At 42.2% G+C, this 21,274-nt stretch overlaps 1 protein-coding gene across 1 annotated transcript in view; it reads right to left on the reverse strand.

The window, feature by feature from the left end:
- The window catches only part of DAAM (disheveled-associated activator of morphogenesis-like protein), an 87,972-nt gene extending 69,658 nt beyond the window's left edge, over positions 1-18,314 (reverse strand). Inside the window, exon 1 of the mRNA XM_071585234.1 lies at positions 17,825-18,314. Coding sequence (XP_071441335.1) covers positions 17,825-17,911 — 87 coding nt within the window. The 5' untranslated portion in view covers positions 17,912-18,314. The remainder of the gene's footprint in view (positions 1-17,824) is intronic.
- Positions 18,315-21,274: the final 2,960 nt, after the last annotated feature.

Raw genomic sequence — 21,274 nt, forward strand, 5'->3', positions numbered from 1 at the left:
ATGGAAGTTGGGGAATACATACCCCTGAGTACACTATTAGCGAGCACAGGGAAAAGCGTTTTAAATGCAACATTTTAATAAAATATCGGGTTAGAGACCTATAGGTGGTCTCCTATTAACACGGGTTAGAGTATTCAAATTACGTTTAAACTATAAATGACACTAACCCCACACATTAAAAAGCGCTCATAACAGTTTTGATTGACCAGTCAATATTTTCAACCACACGAAATGTTTATTTATTAAGCAACAAAATGAGGTGCACCTATAAAATGCCTGTCATTCGCAATATGGGCAAGTGGCAGGGAGCGCTAGTACGTCGGCCATGAAAATAGAGGCTGAAATTTCCACTTTTTAATGCGATAATCCTTCCCTCACTTCAAATAGAGGCTGTGAACTGTGCGGCGTAAAAAAATCCTTGCAAACGGATAGAACAAAAATGTCACAACGAAAACTCTGTTGTCCATGAATTCAGAGAAGCGAGGGTGACACACATTTTGAAGTTTAAAATGTTATGTGTGATATGCCGTTGTCCTTCACAAAATGCCACACGCAGCGAGGCAGCTGCAATCCCTTCGAAGTGGACACACACCGACCTTCAACACAGTTCAACATCATTGAGTCAAATCATTTTTATCCTGGGCGATTTTCGTTATCAAACGCAATATCCATGGCTCTTGCTATAAATAAGTCAGTTAAGTGGCACTAAAGGCAGTCCGTAAAATTCACCCTCGGCTTGCAAAAAAACATTTATAGCAGCGCCTAGAATTTCCATGGGATAATGCCTTTCACCCGATTGACTGCAATTGCTTTCATCAACGGAACGTTTACATTTAGAACTAATACAATAAATTTAACTTGGGAACAAGGTTTTATGCAGCACATTCTTTTATAAAGAAAGTTAGAGATAACTTGATATTGGTTAATCATCTTCACCTAATCTAACAAGTTAAACTGAACGGGAAAATTAAGAAATGTATATTAATTCACAAATCAAGAAGAGAGTCAATACACAAAGAATGTACAGTCAAAAAGTATTATTATGATAAATAAAATGGATACGTAATAAGAGCAAAGAAAAGTATTTATTAAAGACACACTTATGAAAACTAACACGTTTTCGAATGGTGTACAGGTTACTTTCAAACCAAACAGTATTCTAGACAGGATACTTTCAAACCAAATTCCCAACGGAAAGTAGGGAAAAATAAGGACAAAAATGTTTGCTCGAACTCGACGCTTCACGTTACGTATAATCGTGATATCCTAGTCAATTATTTTCATTTCACCGCCAATTTCACCCCTGATTTAGAATTATGTCGGACACAAACGACTAGAGCACTTAGAAACATGACATCCATAAATTCACTGGATCCTATTTGCTAGTTATCCAGAGCTGAAGGCAGATTTTTCGCCCAAGATGATGGCTATTTTGCTTCACAATCAGGTTAAATCAGGTAGATTCAGGTTTAGGAGCAGGGCCTCCTGAGTCGAAGCCGGGCCAATCCACACGAATAACACGGCAGGAAAGTTCAACTCGTGAGTCGAGTGAACGTATTTACGAAACAAGAAATCACTCTCCTTAAATCATTTAACAAATTAAGAAAGTAACATGTGAAAACAAGAGGCATTCGAATGAATGAACAACTAAATATGTCGCAAATGAAAGAAGGACGCAAAGGAATGAATGTTGAAATTTTTAGCGAGTGATTTTTTGCTATCTGCAAGTACATTAATTGAGTCGAGATGCAACTTCTCATGGATTGGTGCAAAATAACTTCTTGAGTAAAGACGAGATGCGAGTCTTACGGCAACTGCCATGAAAAAACTAAGTACGAAGTCTTCAAGGGGAGTTACGTACTTTCATTTTAATGTTCCTTTCTGTTTGAATAAGTCGACATCTAGCGCCGTGTCTTCCATCTCATGCTCTGTGGTGATGAATTAACTCAAAAGATTCACAGATACTTTGAAAGCATCGAAATAAGAAAAGTCCCCACAGTATGGAATCGGTTTGAGAGACGGACGAGGTTCATCGAGCGATTTGCGGCAACTATCGGTAGCACCGGCGACGCTCCCTCGCCCCGACACCACCCCGCGCCGCGTGGTTCTCAGGAAACACCCTCCCTCATCGGGTGGGCTAATGGGAGCAGAGGCTGCCAGACGAGAAGGGTGTGGCAACGGGATCCGCTCACTGCGAACTACATGCGAGCTCGAAAACCAGCACTCGATGCCATTAGTGATAGCGGAGGGAGGAAAGAAAGTGAAAATATAGTAGAGAGAGATGGTTGCACTGACCGCCACCAAACAGAGCGCGACTAGGGATCCAATGCCCCCGTTCCGTTCGGACATGCCATTGAATGGGATTGCCACGCACTTATCAAAGAGAGGCGAGCATATTTTTCTCCATCGCAATGAGAATACTGGGGTAAGCTGAGTGAGGATTTTCCGACGAGGGTATGGATTGCGCGTCAAGCTAAGTGGATAGTTGAAAATTCAGGGGAAAAGGGCAGGCTACACACCTTTCGCACAAGTAATGTTATGAAAACACTAACGCCAGAAAAATTGGAAAAAATCGTGAATTTTATTCCCTGTGGTACTACATATATTGCACGATATTTAACAAGCTGTTGAGTACTGAAAAACTGATGCGAGAGTTTTCGCGTTTAAAGTTGGTATGTGTTTATTAAGTTAAAATGCCGTTTTTAAGTGTCTCTTATGGTCTCTTATCCATTGAGTCGACTCGTTTTTCAACATTGATGTTCATTCTGCCTTGTGAACGACGAGTAAAATATTACAGTTGAAACAGGTGTCTAGCATTAAATTATGTCCTGGTGCTGCGAGGCTTAAAATCAATTTTCACCCAGAGCGAGGCTCAGAAAATCTCAGTTTTAATTCAAATAAACCGCATGGCATACTAATAAAGTAACTTTAACGTATCAAAACCCCAATGCAAACATAAAAATGAAATATTATTCGTGGTTAAAGAGATTCTGGGTTTGAAACCCGCGACCACCAGAGACACCAGAGAACACGTAAAAATCTGACCAGATCTGCCAAAATTACTTCCCGTAAAAATGAGCCAATTTAGAAGTATGGGTGAGAACAGGCGGGAATTCTTAACATCGGAATGTGACCTAATATACGTTCTAATTTATTCTCATTCTTTATTCTCATTTAAGCACAAACGTACACATGAAATCACGTTGTCCATAAAAATTGGTGTATATTTTCGAATCGGCTGGTAATTCTATGTACGGTTAATTATAACAGGTGCGTCATGAAGCTCCAGTGGAGATGCTTCGACAAAGTGGCGTCGGGTAGTCCACCAACAAAATGGGAACAATGAATAGAACTCAAAAGACCAGAGAACAAATTTCCTACACCACATAATATTCAAGACATTTCACCGCATTGAAACAGAACTTTCATCGATATAAGGCAAATAGTCACGCCTCACGTTACTCGAGGGTATCAGGAAGCCAAAATTGGTAACGCTTAAAAGAAGGAAAAATACCGACACAATAGCAACGTAGATAAAAAATAATTCCCCCCCCCCCAGGGAGAACTGGGTATTTTTGCGAGTGTGGGCGTGGCCCTCTCCGGAGACAAAAGGCAATCGGACGGTGGGCGACCGGCGCTTGAAGCGCGTGTACAATGCACTTGCAGAGAAATTCTCCGCTCTGCCTACTCCGCGGAAATGGCGTTAATTGAACGAAATAGGCCATAAAACAGGGAAAAATGACGTGTTGGAGAGTGGCAATAAGACTCACTCGTCGATCTTTAAATGCACTTCGAGGATTTTCATGACGCTTCACGGGCTGACCAAAACTAGGGGAATCCATTACAGCTGAGGCCCTCACATCTGCAACCGAATGCTTCCCTTGTGTATCATTAAGTTAGCAGCGAAATCATGCGTAGACCCTTTCCGAGTGAGTTTAAAAATACGAAATTTTCGCGCAGCAGTATTGATATAAGAAGAGAACGATAACCAGTCACCCTACCTGAGTCGTAGCGGCAATTCGCAGACCGACGAGTTCCTTACGGCAATTGCGATTCGCGATTTCAAATCAAAAATTAGCACGACAGCCCAAGCTTGATTTCCCCCCATTGGACCCAGCAGAAGTGTGAATTTCAAACCAGTCTAAGCCAGAGGGCACCTTATTTCATTTCCGCAGACATGTAAATGGACAAATTTCCCTTAATTTGGCCAAGAGAAATGGAAAAAAGGACATAGTCATCACATATCATATCACGTGACGTGGTTTCATTTGCATTCATTAAGTCAAATAGCTCAAGTTAATGCAGTATCCATCACTCTCTAACAACAATCTGTAGAATTACTTCGAGGAAGTCCGAGTTCCGAAACTTGACTACGAATATTTGAGGTTTTTACGGGAAAAAATTTATTTTCGAGGGGCCATTTATCAGAGCATACATGGAAGCCTAACATATCTTTGAATTTAAGAATATCACTAATGTGAAGTGAACACACTTTAGAAATTAAAGATGTAAAAATATTGCTATCAAAGAACCGATCCTATAATAATACCATGTTTACGAAAACATTAAATTAACCAGTATTTTCGAGGTCAATTCATCTAAGCTATATTTTTTTAGACGATTATTTAAAAAATATCGACAATTTCAAAATATTTCGTCGAATCTTCCAGAATTTTCAGTTTTACCTGCACAAACAATTATTTCCCCGGACTACTTCAAGTTTTCCTTTATTTCCAGTACATCACCCGAGGAATCTTCTCTTTGCAAGAACATAGGATCACATCTAGGTGTTTGGAAGAGTAACGAGTCTCTCAACAATTTAACGCATCGCCCGGAATTTTGTAAGTACTGCAGGTCTAAAGAAAGTTAATAAAGAATAAATTCTTTGAAAACTGAGTCAAAACCTATGCGACTTATTAAATATGACATAAAATTTTGTACTAATTCCGGGGGATGAGAGGTTACCCCTTGATCTCGATCATATCTATCAAACACATGGCCTTATGGCTGCGTAATACGCAATCAACCAATCTCTAGCAAAACTTTATAATTATCTTAAAATTACAGAATCACAGTAATTACTAAAAATAACGAAGAACAATCTTAAAGAACATCAGCAGACCTAAAGTGTACTTCATATGATTAAAAATGGAAGAGGCCGAATGGCAAAAAAATAACACGACGACGCCATCCACACAGAATTCAAAGAGAAAGACCGTGAAATCCTTTTAAAGAAACAAATACAATAAACTTGTACTGTAAAATGATTCATTAACGCGCACGCTTCGCACGATAACAAAAACCAGCAAAATGAATTCTTGACGCACGTTCGAGTAATGAAAAGATGAGATTCTACCCACCGACATTCACTTATTTTCGCACTGGGCAATTCACGCGTTGAAACGAGGAGGAAAATGTGCTCAAATTCCCGAGAGTCGCGAAAGAATATTGGAAATGATTTCGAGAAATTACTGAGCTTAACACGCACTAACGTATGACTCACTCACAAGACCTCCCAAGGAAATGCAAGGCATTGCATTATAATTTTACACAAGTACGTAATTGAAAAGCGAAATGAAGAAAACGTTTGGATTAAATAACTGCCAATGAAATAAAACACGAAGGGGCAATAAAAACCGCGAGAGGCTGGTAAAATATTTCACATCTGACTAATAAAATACGTCGTCAAAAAGTATCTTAACTAGCGAGTCTTTAAATTAAAAAGGATGAAACCGAAAAGGTGGCATGATTCAGCATCAATAGAATTGATATTATTCACTCGTAACTCAGTTATGGTTGTTATTAAGAATGTAAAAAAAATCAAAACGCATAACTTGAGGGAAACAGTTAATGTGTCAAATTATTTCTCACCGTTCAAGCGGCCTGGATATAAAATCATAGGAAATCATTATTACACAGAATGAGACAAAGATGGAACACCAAGAGTGGATATAACTTATTCTCCCACAAATAAAACACTCGAACGCACTCCATTTATATCAGCACCCCGTTAAGCTAGATGATCGGGCAAACGAAGCAGCAAGTCGCAGCCGATTAGTACGTAGCGTCCCCATTCATTCGCCATCGGAGCATTAATTGCGCGCGCTCGCAAAATCTCAAAGGAGAACCAGCGATGAAATTGAGCGATGTTTCAAACATTCCCGGTCCCTCTTTCCGGAACCTTGGGGGCGGAGATCGGATCTCTCGCCCCGACGCTCATTGAAGCGCCGAGACACAAACCGAGAGGGGATGCTGGGTGAATCCTCCTCTGTGCGTCAGAATTCCCGGAGACGCGAACGGCAGACCACCGCGATTTTTTGCTCGCGGGAACAAAAGCGATGACGCACCGTGAGGGGTTGAGGGGGTGAGGTGAGGGATGAGCAAGAAAGGGAGGGGTGGGCCGGGGTAGGAGGCAGGGGAGAGAGGGGGTGAGTGTGGGTGAAAAAACAAAATCCTCGAATCGATGGAAGTGACCGGCGGTAGCGGCGGCAGCCAGTTGATCTGGCTGACTCACTTTCTCCCGAAAGGAGAACTTACTCTCCCCCGTCCCTCTCTCTCTCTCTCTCTTCCCCGCCCCCACTTCTTCATCGGAAGACGGGCGCGCATTCCTTCCCGCATTCCACAACGAAACGGTGGTCAATAAACATACCTGGGGTAAATTACGCCGCGGGCCCGTGGGTGGAGAGAAGAGGGAAAATGGGTGGTAGATGACGGGACGGGTAGGAGATTTGTATGAGACGGACGTGGATGGGGAGGACGTCAAGGTGATGAGAACTGGCGAAATCGCCCGTAAGGAGTGCCTCCGTGAACCGAGGCTCGAGGGAGAGGCCACAGAAAAACCGCTTCCTCCTAGGGCCAGTAGTCGGCTGACTTCTGTGCGCTAATGAGTAAAATGATTTGGTGGTCGAGATACGCCTCGACAGATGCTTCGGCAATCCACGAAAGAACGTAGGAAAACTAAATGGCCAAGGATTTTGAGGGGGCAACACTGATAAGCCGAGAGGCACCAGAATATTCTGTACCACATATCGCGAGAGAGCTCGCCTGTTTTCAACAATCCGAATTCATCACCGAACTTGGTCATGGCCAAAGTACAACGATTCCGGAAGAAAAATGCCATTTCGCGGAGGATAACGTCAGAATGAACACGCGCTCCATTGCCTCCATCCAGAAGAGGAGAAAATATCTTGCACGAGGGCCACACACGATAAGACCCTCTTGGTGAATGGATGAAGGGTTATGCATAGCGTGTCACTCTTTTAGGCGGAGCAGATCGATGCACCTTCGCGGGTACTGGTAGGAGAATATTTTCCCGGTCGCTTCTCCAGAAGGATATTGCCAGAACTAACACCACTTCAATTACACTGAATATACCGTAGAGATGTAATCTAAAATAATACCATAATTACAAATCACTTTATCGTTTAGGATATAATCTTGTACCAATATTTTTATGAATGAGGAAAATAAGGCACGGGTTATTCTTTGAAAAAAAATACCAAATTCAAAGCATACAAATAGATCTTCCAGACTTGCAAAATTGTCCAGAGCTTTTAATTTCCCTATCCTACATTCTCGTAGTTACATTTACACACTCCATTATTTACGGACAGTTGAATTATTTGCTATTCCGTTACGATACTGCGGACGATAGGCGAAAATACATGAAACAAGATAAGTTTGTGATAATATTAGCAGTCATCAACTTTCGTTTATTGAAGATTACAACAAGAGGACAAAAGTTCAATGGGCTCCGCAGGTAGATGAAAATAAAAAAAGATTGTATGTAAACGATAGGCAGAGATTTGATCATCTCTGGATCTGAGGAATTAAAGAATCATAAATTTTTCTCTCTTGATTTTATACTTGATGAATATTTAATAAATCAAAGCTCTAAGAATCATTAGGTATAATTCAATTTTATTAAATGCCTGCGCAAAAATTTGTACTAAACGTTGGCTGCATTTCTGACATGACTACTCGTCACAAACTGACCTTAATGCTTTATTTTCCTCATAAAGACAAAGACATGATGCGAAGTATGCTAGACATGGTATAGTACGCTAGGTGCGAAATTCTTTAGGTGTTGGCATCGTTTGATCAGAGCAATTTGCTGGAATCCAGACACGCGGCAACTACATCGCAAATGCACGCCAGAAGTAATTACGCCAGCGATCACATGAGCCCGGAGGCACCGCCATATTATTGGAACGAGACAAAAGCATAGTTATGAAAAAAATGAGAATTCAAACCACTAAGAGAAAACGAATAAAATTTCATTTCACCTATCTGCACAATTGGGTAAATCTCGCAGCGTGAGTGGAAGCCGGTCAACTAAGTATCACACTCCAGCCACGCCTAAAAGAACTGAAACTCAACGGAGAAGCGATTTCGTTCACACCTCACGCGACGGCGAGGGACAGGGGGATGACGGAGCGGATGGGACTTGCGAGTCCGCAACGAAATCAAACGCATTCAGGAAAAATTACCCACCACGCCTCCTCATCCGGATCTCGGGGCGAACAGGTGGGAAGGGGGTGGGGGGAGAAGCCATCGCTAAGTCGCCGAGGATTGAAGACCACCCAACTTTTGTTTTTTTTTGCGAGGAAGCCGCGTCAGAAACATCACGCGCAGAAAGGTCCTCCGCCTGAGCAGGTGGGCGTCCGCGGTCGGGGCCCGGCGGTCGGGGCCCGGCGGTCTGGGAGGCCGGAATGCCCCGGAACATCGCCCCCGCACACCCATTTCGGCCGAGGGGGTGGCCGGGCGACGCCGCGCCTCCAGGCCCGCCCCCTTGCGTGCCCACGTCGCAGGACACCGCGTCGCTTCGTCCGGCCCCATTCAGAGTAAAAAGTTAAAAGAAAATCTCCTATGGCCGTAATAATTCCATTCAAATTTCGAGAAGATGTGATTCAAGATGCCAACATACATAAAAGTGTATAAATATGTAGGTATACGACAGTAGTACGTACATATATACCTGTATGTACTACTCTCGTTTAAGTCAAAGGAAATGAAGGCAAGGAAAATTTGACGTAGTCCGCATGTAGTTTGGCTGTCTGTTTAAGATACAAGCTCCGTGCTTCTTTAGCAAATAGCATTGTTACTCAACAGTCACCTCAAACTATATTTTCACCCTCGGAGTAATATACTTATATAAATGTTAGCATGATGAATTATCTTATGTCTTATTAGTGTTATTAAGCATGCCTATTAGTGCTATACGTACCTAAAACCTAGTCTTTGAGACAAGAGCATAAATGTGTATTGGAAGCCTCTGAGACGTGGGTATACAGGATAATGAGGAAAATTAGTTGGACAAGAAGGAAGACATACTTGCAAGACGTTTAAAATATAGTAGGCAAGGAGAATAAGTTACTGGTCAATCCGAAAAAGGTAGAGAAAGTGGACGGAGGAGTAGTATAAGGGAGGATATAAGCAGTGATATAAGGGAGGATATTACGTATCGTAAATACGATATTGCGTATTAGAGGAAGGAAGAGAATTGGCTTTACAGACAGCAGCACGAAGCCAGACCAATGTTACCAGGAAATGAAGAAGGAAATAATGTATGACATACTAAATTGCTAAATACTAAAAAACATAAAAAGTTCTTGCGATATTCTGTAGATAATAGCTTTTTGGGAGGGTCGAAGAAATTTTCTTCAATGGGTAGAACACCACGAAATATTTATTAATAACTGAACACCCACGACGCGAGGGAATAAGGCGTTCTTTTTTATGAGCGTTCGGAAATTGTAAAGGTGTGGCAGGGGAGTAAAATTAACTCTTTTTTTACCCCACCGTTTAATTCACCCAATGTGCCGCCGTTTCCCTCCAAATCGTTAGACACCGAAACCCTTCCCGCCCACACCCGTCACAATTCCCGAGAAATGAGAGCTAGTTTGGGGAGGAGCGCGCCCCACTAGGAATCCATGCGGACGGCAATGATTGAAGCCTAATTTGAAGGACACGGACCGAGCCCTTCGGTCCCCTCCACCTTCGAAAACCGCCAGACAGTTTCATGGAATCCGGCGGCGACCCTGTTGTCCCACATGTGCGTTTAGGATCCCCTTATGGGCCCACCGGGGAGGAAGTTGAAAGGAGCCGAAGCAAGGAGCGGCGGCCAGCGTTAGCTGCCACTTTCAGGGGGGATAACGAGGGGGCGATTAGAGAACTTTGAATGGGACCCTTTCGATGCACGGGTATTCTGCGATCACCTCCAAACACGTAAAAAACAAATTATACAAGTTTTATGCTGTCACGCAAATACTTAACAATATTAAATAATGGTAACATTACATTACCTTCAAAATTATTTTCATTATTACACGTAATATGTATGCGAACCTAATATAACAGTGCATCTCGCACAGTGATCACAGGATTGGGTACTTATAATTTCAATCAAACTGAGGCACTTATGGTATGTGAAAAATAGGTATTAGAATAATTACAGTCACTCTTAACAAACCAGTAATAGACTTTGAAAAGGACCAGAATGATTGAGGACACTGTCCCAGGCTTCACCAGGTGGAATTTCTCCATATTCTAAGGAATGGTGGAAAAAAATGAACTGTGAAATACAGAGTTTTTCTAACATTCCTTGGAATGTAATGATGAAATTATATTTTGCATTCTGCTAATATAACAAGGTATATGCTTTCAGGTTTCACTTCGTGAAAGCTGTATCATCAATTACATCAGAAAGAGCAAGGTACTTCTCTATTGAGTTTCATTTTTGGGTACAACATACACGAATCTCCCACGATCTGATGATTTCGACATGATCACGACGAAACGCGTTGCACCAAGTGTTAAAAGATTGTGGTCAAGCATGTTGTTTCTTCTGATGCTATGGATTAATATGCTTGATCTTATTTGATTGAAACTGGAAAGGTGAATATCTACTAATGAAGCAATAATGTAACGATAAATATCGCAAATGGAATAATTCCTATGTAATGTTGCAGGCGAGATCATAATGCTCGGTTACTAAAAACTGACGAACCCACTGGTACAAGAAATCTGTTTGCCACCTTTATTCACGATAATAACACCAGAAAATATTACGAAGAATCTTTTTCGATCTAGTGGATAATGGCTGTGGATGGAAAGCATGTTCGTAATAATTTCATCGTCAAATCATACATATTTAAGTTGTATATTCCCTTAATGGCCATCGTACCGCTACTGCCATCATTCTGCCCTTAAAAACCACAGTAATTAAGCTAATGTTTGATTTGTAGGGAGAATATAGAGCCCACCGTATCTTAAGTTCTTAGGCGGTTGAGATCTGCACTGGCGGTTGAGATCTACATTGTCAGGGTCAGATGGCCAGTTTAATTGCATATGCAAACTAAGGATTTCTATTAATTTCTGCTAACAAGCAATTCGCAATAATTAAATTAAATAGATACTTGAACCTGCGACTGATTGGTGCATACCCCAACACACTACCCAATGGATTAACGCCCGTGTGACAGAATCCACGACTTTTAGAAGCAAGGAGGCACATTCGCCTTCTTGGGAGGGAGGGAAAAGAATAGAGGAGATCGCTTCAGTGATCTCACGCAGGTATTCCATTAGTGACGCGGAAATAATGCTGAGGGCGCCGCGCGGAAATATGGGAGGGAAAAGTTTCCCCAATTTCGGAGAGTCGATTTGAGTGGTCCGTGGAAATATTTCTTCGCACGAGCGACGAAAGCAAACGGTTTCTCCTCATCAGAGAAAAATGAAGTCGTCTTTCGGAGAATGTGCCGAACGAGCGAAAGTACTCGACGTCAACGTCAGAGTAATCGTTCAATTGAGATGGGCAGGAAATCAAATAAACGTGGCAAAAAAGACACAAAAAAAACAGATTTATCTCCTCGTCCCAACTCTGTGGATTAAGGCTGAGCGCCGAATTTCATCAACAAAATAATCGCGTTTTGCCATTCATTATTCCTTGTTCAACTCCTTTAACTTTCTCACATTTTCATGCCGTTCATAAATGACTCCTCCCTTTTTCCCTCCTTACCGCTCTTCTAATATTCTCCAGTTTCTCAAGGCCATCAAAATCTCTCTGCCTCCCAATATTTCCTCCATCCACTTCGTTTGCACTCGATGGGTTTTCATTTTGTGTACATCCCTGATGGCCAGAGTCATTTAAAATTCATAGGTAAACACGTTTCTCCCTTGCTACCAATCCAAATGTTTGTCCTACAACATGCCTGTAGTGTGTGCTCGGTAGCGAAAATTAAGGATCACACAATACAAACCGATTTACAGGAAATTCTAGTCACTCTAATGAGATAGAGATACCAGTGTTAGGGAGGCTTTAATCTTGTAAAACATTTCACACCGTCAGCCTCGTCATTCCAGGCCACCTTAATTGCACGAGGTCCATTAGCGGAGGTCCTTACTAATAAGGCGCTTCAAAGCATCTGCCTTCGTTTGCCTTGGCCGCCCTTAACAGATGTGGATGCCGAGTTAAAACGCCGTTAAGGGTCATTTGGGATAAATTTACGGCGAGAAACCAGACTTTAGGAGGTAGTAAAAGCACATAAAGACCTAGAAAAGTTGCCGGCTCATCTCCGTGGCGGAGTGGGAGTGGAACATCGCATAATCTGCTCTGCTCTGAGCCGAGCAAAGGTCCCCACAGAGTAGCCATTAGAACCCTCGGGGCTTAATAAGGTGCAGGAGACATACCGGCCGCTCAGCCGTTACGTAAAGCAGTGCGGAATGCGACCGAGGGATAGAAACTGGATCACGGCGAAGGAGTAAGGAAACCCTGGCCAAAGGGGGTGGTGGAAAACGTGCGGTAAAGCGCTGGAGCCGGTCTCCCACCCGATCCCTCCCACCTGGAACGTTGTCTGTGCCAGACTGTAGGGGTGTGGATGTATTTCCCACGTCCACAAGCGCGTTAAAATGCGCATTTAGATTAACATGTATTAGAGAATTGGAATAATTATTCGCGCAAATGGCACGAGTTTTATGAAAAAACCTTGCTCTCCCGAGTAATTGTTAACCAATCATGTACCAACCCCATCACATTTATTCCAGAACGAAACTACGCAAATTTTTCAGAATTCCCACTCGCCAATTACGACAGCCCGTAAGCCAAAAAACTTTCTTGATAATATAATAAAGGCTAGAAAAAATTCATTGAAAATCAGGTATAATAAATTTTAAAACACCCTTATGTTAAGAAGGCAAGGATAATGATCAAAGCAATCGATTTTTTCGATACCCTTCGAACTTTCGGCATTGATGGGCCCAAATGTTGTCTATTTTATTCATTTACTCAATTTTTCAGAATTGACTGCCTGTTGTTCATTAGTTTAAAATTATTATAGATTCTGTAAACGATAAATGCAAGGGCGAGTGTAAATGGAAGAATCATCCCGCAACTAGGGATTATAACTGGAAAATCACAAAAAGTCCCATGTCCTTCAATGTTTCAACGATTTTCTCCAGGACGGAAAACTAATCCGCGAGTATGAACTCGCATAAAACGGACTCTATAATAAATTGCCCAGAGTACTTTACAAAGGATTAAAATCACCTCCAATAACCTCCGGCAACAGCCTGTCGGGGTCGACCAGACGAATGCGTTCACCATTCCACTGGAAGACCGGCGGTCGATGACTCTCTCCCGAAATTATTTTCCATTCAAACTCGCAGATTTTATTGCACTGCATCTTGATAATGTTTTCGGGCATCGGAGTATTATCAACAACTTCTACTACTCTTGTCATTTTCCCAGCAATATTCTGATTAGAACATGTTTCCCCAAAAGTTCACTCCACACGTTGAGTCGACTTTCAGGAAATGGAATCATCGAAGTCAACCAAGAAATTTAAATAGTAAGCGGTATAAATTCCATTTATTTCATAATTTGAACAAGCCTCAAATACTGTAGGTAATCTTTTTAAATTCAGCTCTGATTGACCTTTCGAAATTCTTTTTTATTACGGCACATTTGAACGTCTGTCAGCTACTTAGAAACGTTGACGTGCTCATAGCAAACATGGGGGATAGGGGAATATCAAGTGAATGGCGCATCTACAGCTAACCCAGGGCGAGCAAGCACTAAGAGGGAGTATGCATGGGAGAGCCGATGTAAATTTAAACCCGTGTGTCAATTAATAGCAGGCTTTGATGATGAAACAGAGGAGATTTTACGTTAGGATTGCTTAAAAATGTAGTCATGAAATGGTAGTATGGATCCTATCCTATACAATAATTTATGTCATAATTCAAGGAATCTTAGAGTTGAAAGTGCTTCACGTAACTGATCTAAAGCATTTCAACACAACATTTAACACAATATCGCTCCCGAGGATCTTGTCATCTAAATGTCACATTAGTTCACAAACTGCAAACCCATTTACTATTGGTAGCCTCATTACCATTGGTCATGAATACCGTCGTCACTTACTGATTATACATCTTGAGGCACTGACCGGCAGAAGATCGGACAAATACAGATCTCCATCTGCGAGTGACATTTTTTTCCAAACAGCATTATCGGTGAATGAGGAGTACCCATCCCCACCAATTTATTTCCGACTACTCAACCCGCCCGCTGAATAGAGCTTTGTGAGACCTCAATTTAAGCACGCCAGGGCGTCAATCTAGTCGGCTGTGGCAAAACATCCTCGTGGACCCCTTAAATCAAACCATGGTCCACATGTTAAGTGAATGATAACCTTGAATCTATAATAAAAGGTTTTCCGAGAAAAAACGAATCACGAGAACAATAAAGAGATTTAAGTATCATTTTGATGGCCTTGAATGAGACAATTTTCCCTTCTTCCTGATTCATGAAGTGTAAATATGAATGTCAAGGGTGCCGAAAAAAGCAATACAGCCACAATTCTAGGGAAAAGAATTAGAATTTAATCGCAAAAACAAAAAAAAACAAGATAATGCAGAGTGCGATTTACCCTTCTCCGGAGCTTCCAGTCATCTTAGGCGTGGTGTAATTTTGAATTTAAAAGTTAAATAAAAATTTTATGTCTAACATCCTTGAAAGCCAGTCATCGACGGTCATCTAGGATCTTGAAACTGGTATTGCAAATAAATTTGTGATAAGTGCACAAAGATAAATCTAAAATGTAAAATTAATGCACATACGATAATATTTTACTCGTTTGGCTGAGGAGAATTGGACATTCGTTTTCTTTCATAGTTAAAAAAATATGGGGAAAATTATGCGATGAATTATTAAACATTCTTGAGAGTGAAATGTGACCTATAAATTACAGGATTCTGTGGAATTATTTACAATACCAAGCTTCGTTAGCTTTTATTTCGAAATTGACAACCTATTGCTAGAAAGAACCGATATTATTCCCAGAACAGTATCTTGCACGAACGATAGCAAGTCAGGCAATAGCTAAGTTGACAGTGGACGGGAAGTCGAGCAAAATCAGTCACGATTAACGAGCATTTATATACACGGCTGCCAAAGTGATACGTAGTGTGATTGGAACGACGATCAATGCCAAGTCGGCTATTGCTAATGACTTCGGCATTTCCTCGCCCATAGAACCCGGGGACTCACCTCCATGCTCAACTAGACTCGATAAAAAACCTATCCTTGTAACTAGATCGCTACTTCTCCGACAGACTAATTTCGATCTGTGCTGAAAATTCTCGTGGAAGAAAAATCAGGTAAAACAACAAGACATGAGCAGGAACGACGAAAAAATAACGCATCACACGAATAGAAAAATATGAAACACAAGGCTGACTGGAATATCTTTACAGCAAGTAATCAATTTCAGGGTCCATATAAAAGAATTGAACTTCGGCGTAACAAAAATATGACGCCAATTCACAGGACACTTTTCGAATGTGAGAGTTTTTCACCGCCTTACGTTCATTCAGTCAACTCTAGAGAAGCTTCTGCACCCTGGGCAACCTAAAGCTCATTCGTAAGAGCGCGTTCCAGTGAGATAAATAATAGCAGTCGTTATGCCACCGGAAAGACTTTGGATCTTCGATTCATGATACTACACGCAAATTACAAAACTGCTCCTACAAGCGATGAGCAAACCGATGTCCGAAATTCACGATTCACCACACTTAACACCTTTGCAAAATCCTAGCAAGAGTAATTAATGATTTTTTCGTCATCATCTGAGGTTGAAAATAAAGAGAACCGCGTTCGAAATGCACTGTCAAGGAATGTAGAGTCAGATTTCCGATCAAGGAGTAAACTATTGCATGAAAAGTTTCCCGACATTAAATAAGGGATAGATCACTTCGAACGGAATGGAGAAATCTTTAGGTATCATAAAAAGACAAAGCAAAATAAACTAATACATAGGAATATTTTTAAAGCATTCCCATATACCGGGTGGTGGGTTGCAATGCAAATAAAGCAGTACAACTTATTTATTTGTGAATTGTTCGCCCTGCATGAGTAGATTGCTACCTAGTAATTGTTGGCTGCGTTGCATGTGATCCTACCCTTTTTATTAGGTTTCCTTATGTGCCTCTTTAGCGTAGACTGTAATTACTAACAGTAAAATATTCGTAAGGTGTGTAACGGATGTATGAATGGTGACCGTTCGCCCCCTTCCACGCGCCCTTTCGGTTTATCGCGGGATGTCATATGTACGGGGAAGTAGTAAAGCAAAAGTAGAATGGCTGATTGCCTAGCAGGCCCTGCCACACGTCTTTGCGACGGCTTGAGGTTTAGTATATGGATTCAGATGTAAATGCATACCTATAAAAGTCCAAAATGTATTTTATCTAAATTTGCAATTCTAGAATTTAGTAAACATACCCATGAGTTTCCTTGAGGGGCAAGACGAGACTAAAACACTAAATGGAAAAACCAACAGGACGGAAATGTTACTAGAATTTTCATCTCAGAGATGGGTGAGTATGCTGAGAGTGGTGGAGAATTATGCGTCAAGTGTTCTCCATACATGAAAGGACTTCCAAAGAGTAACACCGTAGATAATTTCGTTTTCGCTTCATTTGTTTCTGAGCCCCCGGCTATTTTTTTCATTAATCACAATCAAATACATGCCACTAAAGAGGCATTCATTCACAAGTAATTTATGGAAAAGACATTCCTTTTTAATTAAAAAAACACAGTAATCAACCCGAAGGTCGGTTTGGTAGGTGATGGTAGAGTTCACCCAGTACTAAGCCCGACGGCGGGTGAAATTCACACATCAGGGTAGGGGGGCCAGTTCCTTTCCCTGTGCCGGTTATGGTTTCCCACGAAGACCTAGTACCCGAAAATTCACATAGCTTGGGTGGAGCTGCAGGTGCCCAGAGTGCCTTGCCCGAGAATCGAACCCGGGACCCTCCGGTCAGCAGTCCAACGCTCTGCCCATTGGACTACCGCGACCCACCTTTTTTTAATTACGGATCAAATTCTTTCTTCTCCTCATGGCACTAACGATGAACAATCACGGGTCCCTGGAGGCGAACTGCCGGCGTTCGTCTGACCGGGACCTTCACCCATGCCTAAGGCGGGACTCGAATCCGAAACCACTGTGATAACAGGGGTCGTCCTGACTGATCGTCGGCGTGTCACTTCGGTGAATAAAATGCCCCGATGAGAATACCAGCCGAATGAATACCGGATCGCTGGGAGAAGAAGGCGTATTTTCAGGGGAAGCACGCGATAGATGTGACGACGGGCCGGGAGGCGGAAAATCGGACAATCAGGGCCGACGGGTTGGAAAACGAGGGCCCGCGTCGTAAGGGAGGAAAATTATCCAAGGGAGAAAATTTACTGCGCGAGCACTGATGAATGGTACTCAAGAAGAGATAGGAGTGGGTCAACTTTGGATGGGCTGGACGTGTGCAGACTCACCATGTTGATCTTTCCCATAACGGCCGAGGGAATACGGTAACAACCTCCCGCCACACCCGCGCTGTTTGAATCCGCCTCCGCACTCATTGGATCGCCATCGCAGGGCGGAGATTAGAACACACAAACACACTGCCGGCACCGTAGGACGGAAGCGTTCCGGACACCGAGAAACGCATCCGATCTCGAAATCCTTGCTTAGGAAAAACGATTTTCTTTAATTAGAGCGTTCCCCTCCGCGTGTCAAGTCAAAATGAGAGGGCACACGAGGCGACACCGCAGATCAGTTCCGAAACAGCCAGGTCACCAAAAACATTTCACACACAACCTCCACCCTAAGTCATTCTCACTCCGAACGATCTTCTTCTCCAGTTCTCGTCAAACAGCAGGAGCTCGTGCGACGGAGAACGCCCGATCGCCGACACTCAAAAAAAAAGACACTCCGCGTCTGCAGCTTTCTCGCGTCCGCCCCCTCGGGAAGCGAAGTGTCCGTTAAAACTCCCAACGAACGACTCACCCACCTGCACGTCTCGAAACGTACTGAGCGGAGCGATCGAAGGTGGCGGGGAGGGAGGTGGGAACCGGAGCGGACGACGACGGCGCCCCTACGAGCCGGGGCGGCGAAGGGGCGAATCTCGTCTCCCCACGGACTGCACGCGAAGGGGTGGCCGATTCCACGATTTTGCGATTCGTCTGAAGGAATCGATTCCGACCGTATCGGCCGAATCGATTCACTTTTATGTATCGATTTCCCGAAGTAGAATGATAGGAAACTTAGAACTGTATTCTGTCAATTTCGTTGGAGAAAGTTTACCGGTTAGGCATAGTGAGGTTATGGACGCTCTCTATCAACGTTTTTCGTAAGGAACTCGTTAACATATTTGCAAGATGTATATACGTATGTGCGTATGCAAATGTGCATCTTCCATTGTTGGAGAAATACATATTCTTATATACGCATGAGAGAATATTTATACATGTGAGGCTGGTATCCGAACACCCACCACCTCATTCACTTAAGAGCGGCTTGCGTGGTATAGTGTGCATCCAATTTCGACACTTTCATCATTAATTTCTACTTGCACAACGTTAATGCCTTCTTCAGTTCGCAAATTAAATCTATCGACAATCGACCTGTCCAAAATCTCTCTTCCACCCACCGCTCAAAATTCTTCCCCTGTTATCACGACCTTAAACATCCCGTCTACTTCTCTAAATGTACTCCACCCATGACCTTTTTCTACCCTCCACGATTTTCTTATTCAATTTTCCGAATTCGTCTCTTCACCAACTATACGTAAAGGTACATCATCTCCGGTCTCATTCGCCAAACTAAATTTCTCTTATCACGGCCGGAACTCAGAAGCTTGGGGGAGAGAAAATTCAAACAGAGAGACGCTATATAGAGACGGGAAAATAGACAAAAGGATTCGAATCCAATCAGGTCTCGGGAATCCGTTCACTAAAGCTATTTCGTTCCCAGAAATGACTGTCGGCGAACAATTGAATCGTTTATGGGAGAGAGCATTGCTATAGGTAAATGGTAGGAATGAGATGTGTAAATTAGAGAAAAGGAATTAGTTTCAAACCCATCGCGATGGTTAGTGTTATAAGAATATCACATCCCAACGAAAGAGTGATGAGTATTCGATTCGTGCTGTGAAGGGAGAAAATTCAAAACACATACAGCCAACATCTATCAAATATCTCGCAAGGATGCATGGTCCCGCAGAGTTAGCGCAACAGCCATTTGTGCATAAATATGCATTCACACCTAAATACGATTAAACATATGTACACAAAGCACACGTAGGTATCGTACACTTAAACACACACGAGCGTTCATTCATCATGCAATAATGAGTGTTTTTCGAGAAAATATTTGAATTTTCCTTTTTGATTTAAAAATCTAGGGATGCTTACGTTGCATTAGGGAAGGTTAGAGAGAAAATTCGAAATGGTGGAGGGCAGAATTGGGAAGGGAAAAATCGAGTGCAATCATATCGAGTCAGTTGATTCACCGAAAATATCGAATTCCCAAAGTTGATTATCGATGAGAGCAGATTCGGGATTGCACTTTAAGTGAGGGAAAAATGGAATATTTTTTAAGTGCAAATAGAAAGTCGTGTCAAATCATTTGGTACTTAGGAGACACGATGTTAGTTAGTGAGATTTAGGTCTCTTAAGCTGTGGGTGTCGAGGTTTTCAAAATTGGACCAAGAGGATTAGTGAGGGAGGAGAGGATTAAATCAAATTTAAATACCTAAACTTAACTTTAAAAAAAATGTGGCAGGATGAACCGCTGATTTTATTGATTCCCTTTCCACACCTAATTCCCCATTTATTTTTTCTCTATTTTTCACTCGAAACGAACCAGCTTAGAACGGCGATTGGGACCTAATCCGCTCGAAACGCGTCTTGGTGGAGATGTGACGGCGTTTTGAAAACAGCTCCTCCAAATCAGAAGTCTAATGTTTATTTTCATTAAATGGTAAAGATCAAGTGGCTAGAAAACTAAGGAGCAAGAGGTCTTATCCAAATCGACTATCAAACCTTTTCCCTCCGCACCTGATGGGATCGGGATCATCACAGGCAATCTTACAATAGTTTTCGCTTTTTGTTTGTCCTTGCGTATCTTGAGCTAAGCCTCGAAAGCCAACTGCTATCAAGATTCATCAGCATCTACGCACCATCCCACAAATCGCCGCAAAGGTATGGTGTAATAATTTCATCTTAGTTTAAGTTTATTATCCTTTCTTGTTACTAGCTGATAATTCCCAACGTGTCACAAACAAAATCAAGTGCTCTGTCTCTTTCTAAAAGTCTACGCAAATTTATATTCGAACTCTTCTCATTTGGAATGCCCAATACGCATATCATGTTCCTTGCTTGTTTCAGAAATTTAATGTCCCGGTTTTTTCCCGAAATTTTTTCCAGAGTTTTTGAAGAAATCGATCATTTCGCGGCCTATTCCCGAGTGGTCACGAAGGAGTCCCCTCTGCTGACGCCTCTTGAACGTTGACGTCATCTGGCCGGAAATCCCCCAGCCTCAACCAACGCCCATGATGCTCCCTGCATCACTCCGGTCCACCCAACCCACCTTTTCCCCACAATGGGCTAGTATCATTTCTACATCTACATATCACCTTGTAGACATCCTGGAAGTGGAATGACAGGTATTTTTTGTTAAGCAGGAGACTTTACCACCTAGGTTGCATTTTATTCTTGAGTATCTTGAATGGTTTTCCCTTCCATTCTCTTTTGCTGTGATTACGAATTGAGCCAGGGAAACAGGGTTCATTCCATCGAATTTTCCAGTAGTTCATGTCACAGAATTTTTCATTGCAATATCGACTACCTATGCAATCAGGGCTTTTACGGACGATCGAATTTAAATAGTTATGAAATGCATGGGAATCGAAATGGATTCGTGATAAAGAAGGGTGAAAAACG

Source organism: Hetaerina americana, unplaced genomic scaffold (assembly GCF_022747635.1).
Source record: "Hetaerina americana unplaced genomic scaffold, ioHetAmer1.1.p SCAF_2, whole genome shotgun sequence".
In the NCBI taxonomy this organism is placed as follows: domain Eukaryota; kingdom Metazoa; phylum Arthropoda; class Insecta; order Odonata; family Calopterygidae; genus Hetaerina; species Hetaerina americana.